At 47.5% G+C, this 19892-nt stretch overlaps 1 protein-coding gene across 1 annotated transcript in view; it reads left to right on the plus strand.

Annotated features, from left to right (window-relative positions):
* Positions 1–19892, plus strand: part of LOC147699077 (sodium/potassium-transporting ATPase subunit alpha-1-like) — a 3282495-nt gene that overhangs the window by 2528939 nt on the left and 733664 nt on the right. Inside the window, exon 18 of the mRNA XM_086936300.1 lies at positions 17188–17380. Coding sequence (XP_086792426.1) covers positions 17188–17380 — 193 coding nt within the window. The remainder of the gene's footprint in view (positions 1–17187; positions 17381–19892) is intronic.

The raw sequence follows: 19892 nt of genomic DNA on the forward strand, positions 1-19892 counted from the left end.
TTAGATCTTCCCAGCAGTGCTCCCACCAAGACCCTTACTAAAGCCAGTCGCAAAAATGTAGAAGACCCCCAATCAAATCGGAAAAAACGAGGCCTAGCAGAAAACTGGTTACAAAACGTACTTTGAAAGTAAAAGTAGGCCCAAATACCCCCTTACCCACTGTGGATTGCATTCAAACCACTTGCAAGCAACCAAGCAAAAGTATCCATAGCCAGCATCGCTCCAAGACTCGAAAACCCCCCCACCCAAACACATGCAATAGAAATACTGCTAACCCTAACGAACCCTAAGTTAAGAATAGTGGCAAAGGCTTTCTTTAACTATGCCAAATCCCCCTTTCTCACCCAGGATTTTCTTCAAATGACTTGCAACCAAAATTACACATTCTCACGAGTGCTCTAAGACCCCAGAACTCAGTTGCAAAAATGTAGAACACCCCGAAACACATGCAATCCTGCTGCTAGGGCTAACGAACCCTAAGTTACAAAAAGTGCCAAAAGGCTTTTCGGCGTGGATTTTATCCCAACCACTTCCACCCGGTATTAGACCTTCCCAGGAATGGCCCAAGACCCGCCAACCCACCCGCCAAAAAGCATAACACCCCCAAACAGGCCAAAAGCAACATCTCCTACTTACAATATTTCTCGGCCTTCGGTCCAAACGCGCTGCGTAGCTTGGCCATAAGTCCGTTTTGCCACCACGGATTTCCTGAAAAGCAAATGCAATGAAGATTAGAGTGTCCCAGCAGTGCTGACAGACCCCGAAACTCACCCACAAACAGACGGAACCCCCCCTAAGAGCACCTCAAAGGCAAGCAAGTCAGCAAAAACACTAAAAAATTTGCGCCTCGGATTTGGTCCAAACCACTTTTATCCGGTAATAGAGCTTCCCAACAATGGCCCCAGAGCTGTCAACCCAAGAGAAAACGAGTAGAAGACCCCCAAACAGCCAAAGAGCAAAAGTACAAAAATGGGGACTTAGTCATTTTTTCCCAAATTTCCCAAATCACTCCGCGCGCGCTCTGCAGCTAGGCCCTAACTCCCCTCTGCCACCATGGATTTGCTTCAAACCTCTTGCAAAGTAAAGCATCCATAGCCTGCAGTGCTCCCAAACCCCGAAACCCACCCACAAACACCAGGAAGCCCCCCAAACCGGCCCCCGAAAACGCTACATTGAGCAAAATGTCAGAAATAGCACAAAAAAAAACGGCCTGGATTTTGTCCCAACCACTTCTACCCGGTATTAGACCTTCCCAGGAATGGCCCAAGACCCGCCAACCCACCCGCCAAAAAGCATAACACCCCCAAACAGGCCAAAAGCAACATCTCCTACTTACAATATTTCTCGGCCTTCGGTCCAAACGCGCTGCATAGCTTGGCCATAAGTCCGGTTTGCCACCACGGATTTCCTGAAAAGCAAATGCAATCAAGATTAGAGTGTCCCAGCAGTGCTGACAGACCCCAAAACTCACCCACAAACAGACGGAACCCCCCCTAAGAGCACCTCAAAGGCAAGCAAGTCAGCAAAAACACTAAAAAATGTGCGCCTCGGATTTGGTCCAAACCACTTTTATCCGGTAATAGAGCTTCCCAACAATGGCCCCAGAGCTGTCAACCCAAGAGAAAACGAGTAGAAGACCCCCAAACAGCCAAAGAGCAAAAGTACAAAAATGGGGACTTAGTCATTTTTTCCCAAATTTCCCAAATCACTCAGCGCGCGCTCTGCAGCTAGGCCCTAACTCCCCTCTGCCACCATGGATTTGCTTCAAACCTCTTGCAAAGTAAAGTATCCATAGCCAGCAGGGCTCCCAGACCCCGAAACCCACCCACAAACAGCAGGAAGCCCCGCAAACCGGCCCCCGAAAACGCTACATTGAGCGAAATGTCAGAAATAGCAACAAAAAAAACGGCCTGGATTTTGTCCCAACCACTTTTATCGGTATTAGACCTTCCCAGGAATGGCCCAAGACCCTCCAACCCACCCGCCAAAAAGCATAACACCCCCAAACAGGCCAAAAGCAACATCTCATACATACAATATTTCTTGGCCTTCGGTCCAAACCCGCTGCGTAGCTTGGCCATAAGTCCGGTTTGCCACCACGGATTTCCTGAAAAGCAAATGCAATCAAGATTAGAGTGTCCCAGCAGTGCTGACATACCCCGAAACTCACCCACAAACAGACGGAACCCCCCCTAAGAGCACCTCAAAGGCAAGTAAGTCAGCAAAAACACTAAAAAATTTGGGCCTCGGATTTGGTCCAAACCACTTTTATCCGGTATTAGAGCTTCCCAACAATGGCCCCAGAGCCGTCAACCCAAGAGAAAACGAGTAGAAGACCCCCAAACAGCCAAAGAGCAAAAGTACAAAAATGGGGACTTAGTCATTTTTTCCCAAATTTCCCAAATCACTCCGCGCGCGCTCTGCAGCTAGGCCCTAACTCCCCTCTGCCACCATGGATTTGCTTCAAACCTCTTGCAAAGTAAAGCATCCATAGCCAGCAGTGCTCCCAAACCCCGAAACCCACCCACAAACACCAGGAAGCCCCCCAAACCGGCCCCCGAAAACGCTACATTGAGCAAAATGTCAGAAATAGCACAAAAAAAAACGTCCTGGATTTTGTCCCAACCACTTCTACCCGGTATTAGACCTTCCCAGGAATGGCCCAAGACCCGCCAACCCACCCGCCAAAAAGCATAACACCCCCAAACAGGCCAAAAGCAACATCTCCTACTTACAATATTTCTCGGCCTTCGGTCCAAACGCGCTGCGTAGCTTGGCCATAAGTCCGGTTTGCCACCACGGATTTCCTGAAAAGCAAATGCAATCAAGATTAGAGTGTCCCAGCAGTGCTGACAGACCCCGAAACTCACCCAGAAACAGACGGAACCCCCCCTAAGAGCACCTCAAAGGCAAGCAAGTCAGCAAAAACACAAAAAAATTTGCGCCTCGAATTTGGTCCAAACCACTTTTAGAGCTTCCCAGCAATGGCCCTAGAGCCGTCAACTCACCTGCAAAGAGGTAGAACAACACCCCCACAAGTGCTGAGTCTTTCTTCATTGGGCGTAAACCAGCCCTCTGCTTTGATGGAAATAGGAGTCTGGAGGAGGAGGATAGAGGAGCATGTTCTTCTGAACTTGTGAACCTGAGGAATGCAGACTGTGGCACCTTCAAATCAATTAGCAAACAAGTGAAGACAGTTCTGCTGATGGGCTTGTTTTTGTGATTATCTGATTAAAGTTTGAATTATATTAACTGTGCACAACAAAGAAAGACAGACACACAGGAATAAAAGTGAATAAGGACGAAAAAGAAAGTTATTGATTCGTTGTCTCATTTTCAGGGCTCGGTATCACGGTCCAGGAATGAGAATAAGGCTTCGTCATCATACTCTGCGAATTCAGGCAGGGTGAGCTCATTGTCACCGGACAGAGTAGAAATTCCCTCATCTATGTTGCTGGCCACCTCGTCTTCATCCAGCGCGCTTTCTCGTACTCTGAAATCTGGTGGTATGAGGTGCTGATTCATCTTGATCATTGTTAACCTCTCCACATTTTTGGGCGAGAGGCGGCTCCGTTTGGAAGTTACAATGCCACCAGCAGCACTGAAAACACGTTCATTTGACACGCTTGCGAGTGGGCAAGACAAGTAGTTTAAAGCCAGGTTGGTGAGCTGTGGCCACAATTCTTTTTTCCCATACCAATACGCCAATGGGTCAGCATTAACATAGACCTCTGTTGAGTCATTCAGATAGTCCTTGACCATCGAATCAAGGTTCTCCTCCAAGGTTCCTCCTCTTTGCTTAGCTGTTGCTGTGACCTTTTGAGAACCAAACCCAAGCCGAGCTAGCCAATCCTCTTCAGCCTCCAATGTTACTGTTGCGTCTGGTGGTGCAGATGATCCGGTTGCCGGTCTCTTTAACGGCTGAGAGGTCACTTGTGCCGCAGCCACAGGTGCAGAAGAGGATTGTTGTGACTGGGGATGGCCTGCTGATGCTGATGTACTGCCTTCTCCTTCAATTTTCTGCCGTTCTCTTTCAAACCTCTTGGCTGAGGAGGCTATCCACCGTTTGTAACTTGTAACATCTTCATCAGCAAAAGGAAAGAATGCTTGGCCTGCCAGCGCCTTTTTGTAGCGTGGATCCAGAATAGTAGCACAAATGTAATGCTGGTCTGAGTGGATCATTTTAAGACGTTCATCACCTTGTAGGTGCTCTAATAATTTCTCAGCCAGAACAAAAGTGTCTTGGTTTTTTTCATCTTTTTCAAAAACAGAACACACCTCCTTCAGTTGGTGCTCCAGCATGTACAACAATGGGATAGCTTTTCCCAAATTACAGTCCTCCTTGCTGACTGCACGCGCGAAGAACTCAAAAGGACGAAGCATGCGTATCAGGCTTTTAACTATGTTCCATTGCGCCGCACCCATCCTCAGGTCCTCCTTCTGAGCTGTACTCTGTGTTAAGAAATAGTGATCGAGTACCGTATACTGCTCATACAGACGCTCAAGCATGTAGAAGGTTGAGTTCCAACGTGTTACCACCTCCTGGATGAGTGCTTTCACTGGCATTTGACGTTGATATAGCAGGCTCCTCAGCTGCTTCCGGGCCTTAAAAGAATGGCTGAAATGGTTGCACATTTTTTGGCAGGTGTCCAATACTCTGTACGCTGCACTGTCTTTATTACCCAAGAATTTTTGGACAACCAGGTTTATACAGTGCGCCAAACACGGCACTCTGAAATAGTCACCCAGCTTCATGGCCTTAACTATATTGGCGCCATTGTCCGTGGAAACATAACCAATCTGGCGTTTTTTTGGGGACAGCCAGTTAAGGACCTTTGTGTTAAAAACATCCAAAATGTTTTCTGCTGTGTGATGTTTCTCCAAACCAAACATGGCTAGTGTTGCATGTTTCCGAGCAGCTTTAAAAACAATGTCCACGTCAACACCTGCGTTTAGCTTTGCTTTAGCCCCTGAAAAAGAGACCCAGTGTGCAGTGATGCACATGTAATCAGCGCCTGCGCCACTGGTCCACATGTCTGTTGTCAGATGTATAGTGTGAACAGCACTCTTCTGCAAAGCTGCCCCAATCACCTTCAGAACATCTTCATGTAGTGCTGGAACCGCAACTCGGGCAAAATAGAACCGGCTAGGAACCTTCCATTTAGGGCAGAGCGCTGCCACTAATTCTAGAAAACCAACCCCTTCTACAAAAGAAAAAGGTAGAAGGTCCAGAGCTAGCATTTTAGCCAGCTTAGTGTTATACAGACGGGTCAGTGGGTGGTTGCGTTCATATTGTGCTTCTGTAAACAACATCTTTTTAATGTTGCCCTGAACCAAGGATTTACGGGATGATGATGATATCTTCGACCCAGTTATGCTCGCTGATGAACTTTTTCGCATTGCTGTCTCACTCTCTCCCACACTCTTAGTGTGGCTCACATGGGGTGTGCTGCTGACAGGGGTACTGGGTGTAAGTGAAGTGTTTGAATCGTCTTCTTCCTCCTCGTCATCATCAGATGAAAAATCAACGTTTTCATTACGTGCAATTCGGGCTTCCTTGACCGCCTCTAGGTGCGCAAACCATTGGACAGGGTGCGCTCTCCTAAGATGACCTCTCTGGCCTCCGGTACCATAGTTGGTACCAAACTTACCACGAATAACTCGAAGCTTATAAATGCTACAAATGGCTACGTTTTCCTTTTTTGGGCAAACACTAAAGAAGTCCCAAACTGGAGACTTGAAATGTCTTTGGGGCCGGAGGAGGCGGCGATACTGGTGGTGGTGGTCCTGCTGCTAATGCCAGATGAAGTGGAGGATGTGGATTGCCGAACTTCAGTACGTTTTGCACTTTCACCACCACTAATTGAGGTCGAGGTGGATGGAGGTCCCTTCTTGCGAGGAAGAAATATGGAAGCGGTAAGTGTTGCTGTACTAGTTAACTCCAAATCCAATGATTGTTGTGTTTCCATTGACTCCTCGTCGACATCATCATCACGCTCAGCAGCTTCTCGGGATAGGGTCAAAATGTCTCTTTGCTGCATGCCCGCTGGGCCTGCAGTGACCATTATGATGACTGGATCGTCGTCGTGAAGGGCTTCATCAGCAGCAGTATGCGTCACTTCTTGTTGAGCCTCATCACACTCCATAGCTATGAGTTTTTCGACGACCTTCCTTTTACGCTTAGGTATCTTTGTCAGATCATGGTGTGCCTCACTCTCAGACAGCCTTGGTGGTTCCCAATCTTCATCCCGATCATCAGAAGGAGGTGTGCTTGAAGAAGATGTAGACCTCACCCTTGATCTCTTCCTTGCTAGGGGTGTGGAAGACAATTAATGATCATCAGGAGGATTGGCTTCCTCAAATGATACCTCGCCTTGATTGTCGATTTCCTGATGTGCCCCTACGTCGGGAGGAACAACTATTGTGGGCACTTGTGACCCTCCATGCACCTCTGCTTGCGCATCTCCTTGCGCTGCCTCTCCTTCCACATGTACTTGGGCTTGTACTTGCACATGGTGTTGTTGTTGCGGCTGTGGTTGTTCAACACTTGTCAGATGACTTACAACAACCTGTGTTGATTCAGGGACATTGCTGCTACTTTCTTGCGATGAGCCAACATCACTGGTCGATGGTGATTGGAGAAGTACACTGACTGCCTCTGAAGCACTCAAGGGCTTTGACTTAAGTTGGCGTGGTGGTGGAGGCACTGAACCCAATGGAGCGGGGGTGCTGCTCCCAGCTTGGTCCCCAGCAGATCCTGCTGCTGCTGCAGGCGTACTTTTTTTTTTGCTCCCAAAAAACGCGGCGGCTGGCACACCAGCCTCCTTGGTAACTTGCTTCTTCTGCTCCTTACTAGCAACTTTCTTGCTAGAGGAGCTACGGAGACCTTTTTTTGGGGCCATCTTCTTCAGAGCAGGTCAGACAGCAGGCCGCAGTTGCACGAATTGTAGAGTTGTCTGAGGCCAGACGTGACGTCGTGTGACGTTATGCTGCACACACACACCGCTGCAGGACTTCTTCCTGGCACTGGTGGTTCTCTTGAGTCTTGTGCACCTAAAAGCAATGGAAGACAGAGGAACATCAGTTCAGTTATACACCCCCAAAAAATCGAAAAAAAAACAGAAAAATCATCACAATCCCATTCCATCCATGCCCTCCATGATGTTTAAGTTCAAGACACCCCACAGAAAGACTAGGCCCATGCAAGACTCAATACCCCTGGTGAAAAGGCCACAAGTACAGCCCCCAAAAACGAAAATCACTGAAAAATCAGCACAATCCCATTCCATCCATGCCCTCCATGATGTTTAAGTTCGAGACACCCCACAGAAAGACTAGGCCCATGCAAGACTCAATACCCCTGGTGAAAAGGCCACAAGTACAGCCCCAAAAAACGAAAATCACTGAAAAATCAGCACAATCCCATTCCATCCATGCCCTCCATGATGTTTAAATTCAAGACACCCCACAGAAAGACTAGGCCCATGCAAGACTCACTACCCCTGGGCATAAAGGTTGAAAAGTAGGCAAAATGGTTGCAGGCCTAACAACAATGCCTGCATTCAAAATGGCCACTTGCCTCCCAGCACATGGCCAGGGCCTGTAGCAGCACTCAAAATAGCCCCCAGCCACATGGCCTGTCCCTCCCCTTGAACACCCCCAAAAAACGAAAATCGCTGAAAAATCAACACAATCCCATTCCATCCATGCCCTCCATGATGTTTAAGTTCAAGACACCCCACAGAAAGACTAGGCCCATGCTAGACTCAATACCCCTGGTGAAAAGGCCACAAGTACAGCCCCCAAAAACGAAAATCACTGAAAAATCAGCACAATCCCATCCATCCATGCCCTCAATGATGTTTAAATTCAAGACACCCCACAGAAAGACTAGGCCCATGCAAGACTCACTACCCCTGGGCATAAAGGTTGAAAAGTAGGCAAAATGGTTGCAGGCCTAACAACAATGCCTGCATTCAAAATGGCCACTTGCCTCCCAGCACATGGCCAGGGCCTGTAGCAGCACTCAAAATGGCCCCTAGCCACATGGCCTGTCCCTCCCCATGAACACCCCCAAAAATCGAAAAACACTGAAAAATCAGCACAATCCCATTCCATCCATGCCCTCCATGATGTTTAAGTTCAAGACACCCCACAGAAAGACTAGGCCCATGCAAGACTCAATACCACTGGTGAAAAGGCCACAAGTACAGCCCCCAAAAACGAAAATCACTGAAAAATCAGCACAATCCCATTCCATCCATGCCCTCCATGATGTTTAAGTTCGAGACACCCCACCGAAAGACTAGGCCCATGCAAGACTCAATACCCCTGGTGAAAAGGCCACAAGTACAGCCCCAAAAAACGAAAATCACTGAAAAATCTGCACAATCCCATTCCATCCATGCCCTCCATGATGTTTAAGTTCAAGACACCCCACAGAAAGACTAGGCCCATGCTAGACTCAATACCCCGGGTGAAAAGGCCACAAGTACAGCCCCCAAAAACGAAAATCGCTGAAAAATCAGCACAATCCCATTCCATCCATGCCCTCCATGATGTTTAAATTCAAGACACCCCACAGAAAGACTAGGCCCATGCAAGACTCACTACCCCTGGGCATAAAGGTTGAAAAGTAGGCAAAATGGTTGCAGGCCTAACAACAATGCCTGCATTCAAAATGGCCACTTGCCTCCCAGCACATGGCCAGGGCCTGTAGCAGCACTCAAAATGGCCCCCAGCCACATGGCCTGTCCCTCCCCATGAACACCCCCAAAAATCGAAAAACACTGAAAAATCAGCACAATCCCATTCCATCCATGCCCTCCATGATGTTTAAGTTCAAGACACCCCACAGAAAGACTAGGCCCATGCTAGACTCAATACCCCTGGTGAAAAGGCCACAAGTACAGCCCCAAAAAACGAAAATCACTGAAAAATCAGCACAATCCCATTCCATCCATGCCCTCCATGATGTTTAAATTCAAGACACCCCACAGAAAGACTAGGCCCATGCAAGACTCACTACCCCTGGGCATAAAGGTTGAAAAGTAGGCAAAATGGTTGCAGGCCTAACAACAATGCCTGCATTCAAAATGGCCACTTGCCTCCCAGCACATGGCCAGGGCCTGTAGCAGCACTCAAAATGGCCCCCAGCCACATGGCCTGTCCCTCCCCATGAACACCCCCAAAAATCGAAAAACACTGAAAAATCAGCACAATCCCATTCCATCCATGCCCTCCATGATGTTTAAGTTCAAGACACCCCACAGAAAGACTAGGCCCATGCAAGACTCAATACCCCTGGTGAAAAGGCCACAAGTACAGCCCCAAAAAACGAAAATCACTGAAAAATCAGCACAATCCCATTCCATCCATGCCCTCCATGATGTTTAGGTTCAAGACACCCCACAGAAAGACTATTTAATACCCCTGGTGAAAAGGCCACAAGTACAGCCCCAAAAAACGAAAATCACTGAAAAATCAGCACAATCCCATTCTTTCCATGCCCTCCATGATGTTTAAGTTCAAGACACCCCATAGAAAGACTCAGTCCACCCACCACTGGGCAAATGGCCCCAAAACAGCCCAAAAATCGAAAATTCCAAAATTGTAGTTGCAGCAACTGTAATGCCCCAAACAAACTTACTTGTGAAATTTCTAATCCAAAAGTGATCCAAAGAAAGTCAAAAAGGCCTCAAATCCAAATACCCAGCAGCATCCACAAAAAGTAATCCTTCCAGCTCCAGATCCAAAGTGACCAGGAGATGGACAAAGCACTGGGAGGAGCCTGCTGGACAGGAACAGGAAGTTGAAGACTGTGGGGCACTTCCTTCCTCCCACCCCCCCCCCCCCTCCCCAAAATGGACTCCTCGCAAAAAAAGTGCAGGCAAATGTCAACCTAAGGAGTTATTCAGATAAAAATCATCATTTCAAGAAGGTTTATGCTGCTTGCTGGTGGATTTCTTGTGCAGAATTGCAAATTTTATATTTTCGAGTGTGCGAGATTGTTGCTGCTCAAAGCTCGCAATTGCGAAGTACCGCGATACGTGATCACGGCGTACTCGCGTTAGTTGGCAAGCCGCGATTACGTAATCGCGCTTGCCAAATTCCCGCGGGATCCAGCAGCAAGATCCAAAATGGCGCAGCACTCGCAAAATATCAAGAAAAATAACTTGGCAAACGATGATAAACGCCGCGCGCCGCAAAATTGTATCACCAAGAAAAAAAAAATCCGCTGCGTGCGAATTTGCGGATTTCGCGGGAAATTCGCAAATCTCGCGGATTGCGAATTTACTGAAAATCCGCGAGCGTAACGGATTTTCCGCCCATACTTAGTCGCAGTGTCTCTGCAGAGAGGCTCTGCATCTCTGGTCCTGGGTTCAGGACTGTGAGAAGTTGGCCTGATATATAGTGCTCACTATTCTAGTGATCACTACCTTAAAGACCAGCTATCCTAGTAGCATGGACAAGAGCAGTCTTTAGGCTAAACTCTAGAGGGCGTGTTAAGTCAGCTGTTATATCTCTTCAGACTGGCCATCAAAACCCACCTGTTCATCTCTGCTAGCTAATGCCCCCCTTCTCAGCTCTGATCTGTTGTGTTGTTGCATATGATCAGGCGCCAGGACGCCCCTTCGCTGGGGCAGCTGTTGCGCCTAATAAATGTTATTAACATAACATAACATAACATAACATAACATACCATCACATATACCCCTTGAACACCAAGTGAAAGGACACCACACAAGTTGTTATGAAAATAAAAGGATATTTATTTATAACAAGTCTACCCTGAACTCTTTATGAGTCAGGGAGCTAAGCACAATACAAAACTCTTAAGAAAATACTTTAAGTTGCACAATTTACACAAATGCCCGAGGGGCACGAAAAACCATATACACTAAAAGTGGAATGCGAAATACTAGCAGGTAAGTAACAAGATCCAGAGGCTTCAGGATCGCTAGGACTACACTACTGAACCCTAAGGTTAGGAGCAGGAGGCCTAGGGAGATCGGGTGCAGAGTGTGCACTCTCACGCGGGATGCGGGACAAAGTCTATGGATGCTAGTATTTGTAAAGTTACTGTTTCCGGACGAATCCGACTAGCTAGACTGAAAACGAAAAAGGATCTGGACACTTGGATAGTGAACCTACGTTGAAGCACCGAAATGCTCAGGTTACCTAGCCCGGGGGCTGCGGCTGCATAGGGTTCAAAAGACGTCGGGAATCCTCGTTTAAGTCTATGGAGCCTGAAAGAAGAAGTTGCTGGCAGGCGACCAGTGAAGATATTCGGAGGGATCCAAGCCTGGATCGATGATGGAGATAACCTGTAAGCAGAGGGGACTCAGTTCTTAATCACTAGCCAGTGATTAGGTGGGCACCAGGATGGCACTGGATGAAGTCACCTCGACCAGGTGAGTGGGCGACGCTGGACTCTGCTGTCTCTCGGACCAGGAGGCGTTGTCGGCGACCAGGATGGAGGTGCGAGCTGTCCCACAAAGGTGTCTGCTGTCGGCGATGCTGGAACCAGGATTGGAGCAACACGCCTTGGCAAAGGCAAGCCCACGCGGTAGAGTCAAGATGGCGTCTGGAGTGGACCAGGAGGGTCCGGGGTGCTCCTCTTTTGGAGGGGAACAAGGGCCAGTCTGGAGCAACCAGACCAGCGATGTAATCATCGTGGTTCGTCGTCAGGAGGACCACTAGGCAGTAGGCAAGTGACCGGACAACGCGGTGAGTAGCAAAGAGCAGAAGGGCCCCACGCAGATCTCGTGGATGCTGGGGGGCTGGACTTCGGTGCTGGAGCTGCTCAGGGTTAGGGCTTCTCAAACCCCAAAGCACTCACTCGAGGATCCCTCGGCGGTCGTGCTGGTTAAGCGTCGTGCAGTTTTGAAGATGACCGGTCCCTTCAGGTCTCGTCACACCCACGAATCTCAGCTGGGCTGATGATGCAGGTAGAGGTCAGAGGTGCAAGGGAATCCGGGTCTCGTCGAGCTGGGCAGTCTTGATCCGGAGGATGGACTTACAGCAAACCCCGATGCTTAGATGGTGCCTGCGGGTGCAGGGTGGCTACTCCTTAGCCACAAGGGAGAGTCTTCAGAAAAAGTCAAGAGTTCCTTTCGTGGAAAGTAGTCAAGATTCAGAATTATCTAATTTGGGAAGGGGGCCTGCTCCAACCTTTATTCTAAGAAAAGGGGCTGGCACGCGACTAGGTCCTGCCCATGGGTGGGACTAGGAGGGGGGGGGGGGGGTTACACCCCTCTCCCTTGTCCGGACTTTCCCCAGCTCAGGGGCTGGTGTGGCCCTGGAACTGGTTCAAGCCGGCATATGCACAGTGAGCACCGGGGTGCCATTTGCAGTCACCTTCCTCTCAGCCCTGCCTACCTGGGATACACAAAACCCTGTCTGGGATGGTGCTAGCACCGCCCCTGACAGGAAACCCTTTGTCCGAGCTCTCCTCGCTGGAAGGACTCCCAGCAGCAGAAGGTCAGACTTGTGTCTGTGGTGGCAGCATCCATTTTGTGGAGCTGAGGCTGTGTTAAGCTTTAACCGGGGTTCACAGTTACATACATGTCGTGTCCCTCTAGAAGGGTGGAATGCTAACCCCGTCGCCAGAATTGGCGAGGGGTTAGTATTCCAATTCGTATGACACCTTACTCGACATGTTTTGATAAAGCGATACCAAAGTTGGCAAATAACCGCGAGGATTATAAGGCACTTAAGAGTATATGGTACGCGTTATCATGGAACAGCTATTAGGACTTAGTTCCGCAAGCTGCAAACGGGCTCAGCTCATGCCAGAGCACCATCTCACATAATTCCAAGCACTCTGCCTTCAGGATTGATAAGGCCTGCCATAGGAGTGACTCATAGGAATACATGTGTCCATTTTAGGGTTAGATATAGGAATACTATATCTAAAGCAAAGGGTGATTACACCACCTTGCCCCAGCTGTCATGCAGCCAGTTGTGTCAGATTTGTATGGCCAGCCAGGGGTGGCATAATACATGCTGCAGCCCCTGGTAGGCCCTGGGTACACCTATGCCCTGGGTACCTAAGGTACACTGTACAGGGACTGATAAGGTGACTCAGTATCCAATTAGATATGTACCTAAGGTACATGGAATCCATTTTACAGAGAGAGCAGTGGGCCTGGGGCCCTGAATAGCAGGGTCCCAGGTCAGCTAAGTCGAAAAACCAGCAAAACACCAGGCAAAAAGTTGGGGGTAACCATAGTCAGATATCCACCTTCCTACAAGGACCATCAGATTTGTCTGATGGCAAATCATCTGGCCGGAGTTCTGAACGTTCGTGCAGAAAGTCTCAGTCAGCAGTTTTCATCCGACCACGAGTGGAGGCTCCATCCGGAGGTAGTTCGTTACGTCTTTCGGACGTGGGGAACTCCTCAGGTGGACCTGTTTGCCACTCGCGAGAATGCTCACTGCCCGTCTTTCTGCAGTCTCCAGTATCCGATGCAGGGAGCTTTGGGGGACGCGTTTCAGTTGAGTTGGGACTCAAGACTCCTTTACGCGTTTCCTCCCATACCCTTGATTCCTCGTGTTCTGAGGAAGGTTCGCCAAGACCGGGCCCAAGTCATATTGATCGCCCCGGATTGGCCAAGAAGGGTGTTGGTATACAGATCTTCTCCACCTCTCCTCGTGCCCGCCACTCCGTCTCCCTCACAGGGCAGATCTCCTCTCCCAGATGGAGGGGCAGATTCTACACCCCCACCTCCAGACCTTACACCTTCATGCCTGGAGATTGAACAGGGCAAACTGAATTCCTTTTCTCTCCCACACAATGTGGTGGATGTCATTCTTTCGGCCAGGCATGACTCCACTAAGTCAATATATTCTTACAGATGGTCTAAATTTGTGATTTGGTGTGGGGAGAAATCCGTTGACCCTTTGAAGGCTCGTTTGTCTGATATTCTGCAGTTTGCTCTTTCTTTGGCTCAGCAAGGGTTTGCTGTTGCCACAGTTAAGGGTTATCTTTCGGATTTGTCGGCATTTCTCTGCTTGCCGGATCAGCCATCATTGTTCAAATCTCCTGTGGTTCTAAGATTTCTTAAGGTCCTCACTAATTAATTCCCTCCTACTCCCTTTATTGTGCCTCAATAGCACTAAAATCTTGTCTTAACCTACTTGATGGGTTCACCCTTTGAACCCTTACACAAGTGTCCCATGAGACTTTTGTCTTTTAAGACGGTCTTCCTGGTTGCAATTACCTCGGCAAGGAGGGTAAGTGAGCTTCAAGCTCATAGTTCAAAGCCCCCATTCTTGACCATTCATGCTGAACGAATAGTTCTCAGGACCAGGGCTGCTTTTCTGCCTAAGGTGGTAACTCCCTTCCATCTAGGACAGTCTATTACCCTACCTTCCTTCTATCCTCCCCCTCACCCTTCCATGGAGGAGGAGAGACTTCACCGCTTGGACCCTAAGAGGGCGGTGAGCTTTTACCTGGACAGGACAAGAGAGTTCAGGTTGGATGACCAGCTGTTTGTTGGATTTGCTGGCTGCAAAAAGGGGAAGGAGGTGCACAAGCGCACACTCTCGAGATGGATTATCCTCTGCATTAACCCCTTCGATGCTGAGCTCGTCATGAGGCACAGTGGAGCTGTGCTGATGACGAGCTGAGCTCGTCATGAACAATGATAAATCTGGGAATGCAGCACAGGAGAAAAATATCCCTAGCAGCCAAGGTGTTAAGATCTACTACGCCTTGGCGAGTAAGGACCCTCCGAAGGGTATATGAGCTCATTCTAGAGCAAAGTCATCTACGTCTGCTTTGTCTAGAGGTGTACCTGTTGAGGACATTTGTAGAGCGGCGACATGGGCCTCCATACACACTTTTGCAAAGCATTACTGCTTAGATAGTGAGGTGAGGAGGGATGGGCAATTTGCGCGCTCTGTCCTTCAGGATTTTCTGGTATAGAAGAGTGGACACCCTCCTCCGGGAGTGGGGACTGTTGAGGGAATCTATTCACAAGGGAAGGAATCCACTGGCAGATGTATCTATCAGAAGAACAAGTTACTTCCCTTCGGTAACGCTTTTTCTGTTAGATACAGTATCTCTCTGTGGATTCCTCACTGACCCACCTGCCTCCCCGTTGTCTACTCTTCTATACCTAGGTTACTTTATTGTAATGTATTTGTATTTTAATGTCAAGGAAATGTTTTGTTTCAATTGCTTTCCTTCATTTGCTTCACACTGTGTGTGTTATCTTGACATTTATGTACTGTGTATACTGTGTATATATCTACTGTCATTAGTCCGTCCATGTGCCTCGAAGTCATGGAAAAGAGGGCGGAACTGATGTCATCACGCCGGCGTGGGCCTATTATGGTGTCGGTGACGTCAGCAGTGTCGCGTGCGATGCCGTGCCTCTATGACGTCGTCCACGTCCACTTCGTCTTGAAGCTACAAAAAGAATTTCCAAATGTTGCTGACGCAAGGGGGGTATTAACCTCATAGCTGCTATTACACATTCCTCCCCAGTGCTGCGCTGTCCATTAGAACTAGTGCTGAATGGACGTTCAATGGTCGTGCGCAGCACTGGGAAGGTAGCGCTGCTGACGACCATTGGCCGTCAGCAGCACTTAAGGGGTTAACAAGGTGAGGAATCCACAGGCAGATACTGTATCTACCAGAAAAAGCATTACCGAAGGTAAGTAACTTGTTTGTCTCCATACGACAGCAGTGCATGGTAGCTTGTTTACATATCTCCATATCACAGCAGTGCATGGCAGCTTGTTTAAATGCTTCTGTATCACAGCAATGCATGGTAGCGTAATTACATGGCTCTGAACCTCAACAGTGCATTGTAGCATATTTACAGATCTTCATAGCACAGCAGTGCATGGTAGCTTGTTAACATATCTTGATATCACAGCACTGCATGGTAGCTTGTTTACATATCTCTATATCACAGCAGTGCATGGTATCTTGTTTACATGTCTCTGTATAACAGCAGTGTATGGTAGCTTGTTTACATATCTCTATAGCACTGCATAGTAGCTTGTTTATGTGTCTCTGTACCACAGCACTGCACTGTAGCTTGTTTACATATCTCCATATCACAGCAGTGCATGTTAGCTTGTTTACATGTCTCTGTATAACAGCAGTGTACGGGAATTTGCTTATGTGTCTCTGTACCACAACACTGCACTGTAGTTTGTTTATGTGTCTCCTTACCACAGCTGTCTCTTATAGGTTGCTTACATGTCCCCTTACCGTGGCAGTGTCTGGTAGCTTGTTTACATATCTCCATATCACAGCACTGCATAATAGCTTGTTTAGGCGTCTCTGGACCACAGCACTGCACAGTAGCTTGTTTACGTGTCTCCTTACCACAGCAGTCACTTATAGGTTGCTTACATGTCCCCTTACCTTGGCAGTGTCTGGTAGCTTGTTTGCATGTTTCTGTATGACAGCAAAGCATGGTAGCTTATTTGAGTCTCCATATCACAGCACTGTACAGTAGCTTGTTTACATGTCTCCTTGCCACAGCTGTCTCTGATAGGCTGGTTACATGTCCCCTTACAATGGTAGTGTCCAGTAGCTTGTTTGCATGTTTCTGTGTGATAGCAGTGCATGGTAGCTTGCCTATGTGTCTCTGTACCACTGCAGTGCATAGTATCTTATTTATATGTCTCCTTACCACAGGGCGTCTGATAGCTTAGTTTACGTGCCCCTTTACCAGGACAGTGCCTGGAAGCTTGCTTACATGTCTCCTTATACTAGTGAGACTGGTTGCTTTTATACAAGTCTTCTTAACCACACCAGTGGCTCGTAGCTTGTTTGATTATTCCTTACAGTAACAGTAACAGGTACATTTGCTTACTTTTCTGTGTTCAACACCAGTGACTGGTTTCTTGTTTATTTAGCTTAGTGCCATAGCAGTGTTTGTCTCTGTGTCACAGGAGTTAACCCAGGAGCTTATTTACATGTCTTCTTACAACAGGAGTGACTGGTAGCATGTGGACGTGTTCTCACCACAGCAGTGGCTTGCACCTCATTTAGATGTCTCCCTACAACATCAGAGTGTAAAGAATGGCTGTTTGTGCACTGTACCCAGCGCTCAAACAGAGATTTTGTGTTCACTAGGGCCAGTCTTATGCAGGAATGTAGAGATGTACACTTTATTTCATTTATGTAATTAATGCTGTCCCTTGTGCTTTTCCTTATAGCTATCTGTACACATAAATGCCAACTCAAAGGAATCCCGCTACCTGCTTGTGATGAAAGGTGCTCCAGAAAGAATTCTAGAACGCTGTTCCACAATCCTTTTACTAGGCAAAGACCAGCCTCTGGACGAAGAGTTGAAGGGCTCCTTCAATAATGCATACATGGAGCTTGGCGGCATGGGCGAGAGGGTGCTCGGTACGTAACTTGGATGGAGTATTTCCGTAGGTCATACACATACACCAGGGAGGCCCAGCTTAGGCAATGTTTGAAGCCTGGCACTGAGTGCAAGTGTGACCGCAGGGAACACTTACCTATAGCTGGAGACCACAGCAAGAGCCACAATAGTGATTTACAATGGGAGTGACTGTATAAAATGCATTCTAGAAGTTGGTTATTTTGCCTTTGTTGGTGTTCGTGTAAAAATAGGGGGGTTTACCCAAACATAGTCACTGGGACCTGGGCTTACTGAATACTAAGAGGAGGGGGTCCCAGCGTGAGTGTGTAATAGTACAAACAATTCACAAAAATAATCACAGAGACACTGAATGCATCCACATTGTTTTAATCACAATGGGAGTACGTATATTAAATATACTGAACACTTGATCAATATGTAAACGGTTGTACAGTGCCCCAGGGAGGGAGGGTGGGATTGTGATCAGGTGAGGATGGTGAAATGGGAGGGAATTAGTGACAGTAAAATCAACCAATTAACACAACTTGGTTGGCGGGTTATATGCTATATACAAAACAAAGGACCATAGGTTCAAATTATGGATCAAAGCATATCATACTTCACATAGTACAATCAATGTAAAACTCGTGGCGTGAAGTTGATGATGAAAACAGGTAGTTGTCGACGTTTCGACCCTCAAAATTACGCAGGGATTAGTTGTACCCTTGCAATGGGGTCTTCATCAGGACAAAACTTGGGGCAAGGAAATCCGCCAGATTGATTCGGCGCCGGACACATCGGAGTCTTTTATCCGGAGGACCCGTATTCCGTGAGAGCACAGATTTAAACAGATGAACGAGTGTTACACTCACTTATTGGACACTGCGAAGCGATCCCTCTACTACTACGTTCTTCGAACCTGTGCTAATCTATTTATATACAGAGGTTGCCCGCCCCAAGTTTTGTCCTGATGAAGACCCCATTGCAAGGGTACAACTAATCCCTGCGTAATTTTGAGAGTCGAAACGTCGACAACTACCTGTTTTCATCATCAACTTCACGCCACGAGTTTTACATTGATTGTACTATGTGAAGTATGATATGCTTTGATCCATAATTTGAACCTATGGTCCTTTGTTTTGTATATAGCATATAACCCGCCAACCAAGTTGTGTTAATTGGTTGATTTTACTGTCACTAATTCCCTCCCATTTCACTATCCTCACCTGATCACAATCCCACCCTCCCTCCCTGGGGCACTGTACAACCGTTTACATATTGATCAAGTGTTCAGTATATTTAATATACGTACTCCCATTGTGATTAAAACAATGTGGATGCATTCAGTGTCTCTGTGATTATTTTTGTGAATTGTTTGTACTATTACACACTCATGCTGGGACCCCCTCCTCTTTGTTGGTGTTCGGTAAGAAAACACCGATTGTTTTGTAGCTTTGCAGATTTGATAAAGACTTCGAGCAGCAGATTTCTTACCTTCGAATTTCTCAGACTGGATCAGTAAGTTTTTTCCAGGAGCAGTACCCCTGCGCGCCATCTGGTGGCTCCGTCCGGCTCCGTGAGACGTTGCCGGTGTCGTTGGTGTTGGTCATGATGTTGCGTTTGTAGGAAAGTACTCCTTTTGGCATGGTTACCTCCCACTTTTTGCCTGACTCTGATGCATCTTTGACTGAATGTTCACTGAGTTCCTGATAACCAGGTTACCAGTGTCTGTGATCTTTCCCAAAACTACCTTTGTTTCCACAATTGGCTCACATATAAGCCTGTTGTAAATGGTACCAGTGGTACCAAGAGCCTTGTGACCAGAGAGGGTATCTAAGGACTGTAGCATGTATTGTGCGACCCTAATAGACCAATTCATCAAACACATGCACACTGTCACTGCAACTTGCATGTTTTGGTGCAAATAAAAGTTAAGAGTCTACCTGGCACACATCCCTGTGTCAATATGAGAGCGACAGGATGCACACCTTTGTATTGAACTAATCTGTTTTCACAAAATGCACAAAGGCAACACTGCTTACCCCAGTATTGGAACTTTCATAGATTCCCATGCTTTGTATCATTCCCCGTCGTCGGAATGGGAGCCTCGGTAAATAAAAAATATCAGAACCATAGGTACAAAAGAGAAAATTAGGCCTAGGCCTCATCTCATTTTGCAGCATATCACCCTCTTTGTGTAAAAGAGCCCAAATTCCTGCAAGAACCAATCAGAATAGCCTCACCCTTCCTGAGAGAGCCTCAGAGCCTCAGATTTTCTACCGCACGTTGTGCAAGGGAGTCTCCACTGAGCTCTGCTCAGTTTTTTTTTCTATTCAACTTTATTCTTCAACTTTTTTCTTCAAAATCTACAATGTCTGACAAGGAGAAGAAGGCTTTGTAAGAGAGTAGGGTCTGCAATCCTATGGTCACCCCAGATTTTTGCTTTTTGCTTCAATGGTTTACGACTTTCCGTGGCTGTGGGCCTGCTAATCAGACCCACAGGCTAGCTGTTCTCTCTCTAAATTGACATCC

The sequence above is a fragment of the Lissotriton vulgaris genome, chromosome 8 (genome assembly GCF_964263255.1).
Source record: "Lissotriton vulgaris chromosome 8, aLisVul1.2, whole genome shotgun sequence".
Taxonomy (NCBI): Eukaryota; Metazoa; Chordata; class Amphibia; order Caudata; family Salamandridae; genus Lissotriton; species Lissotriton vulgaris.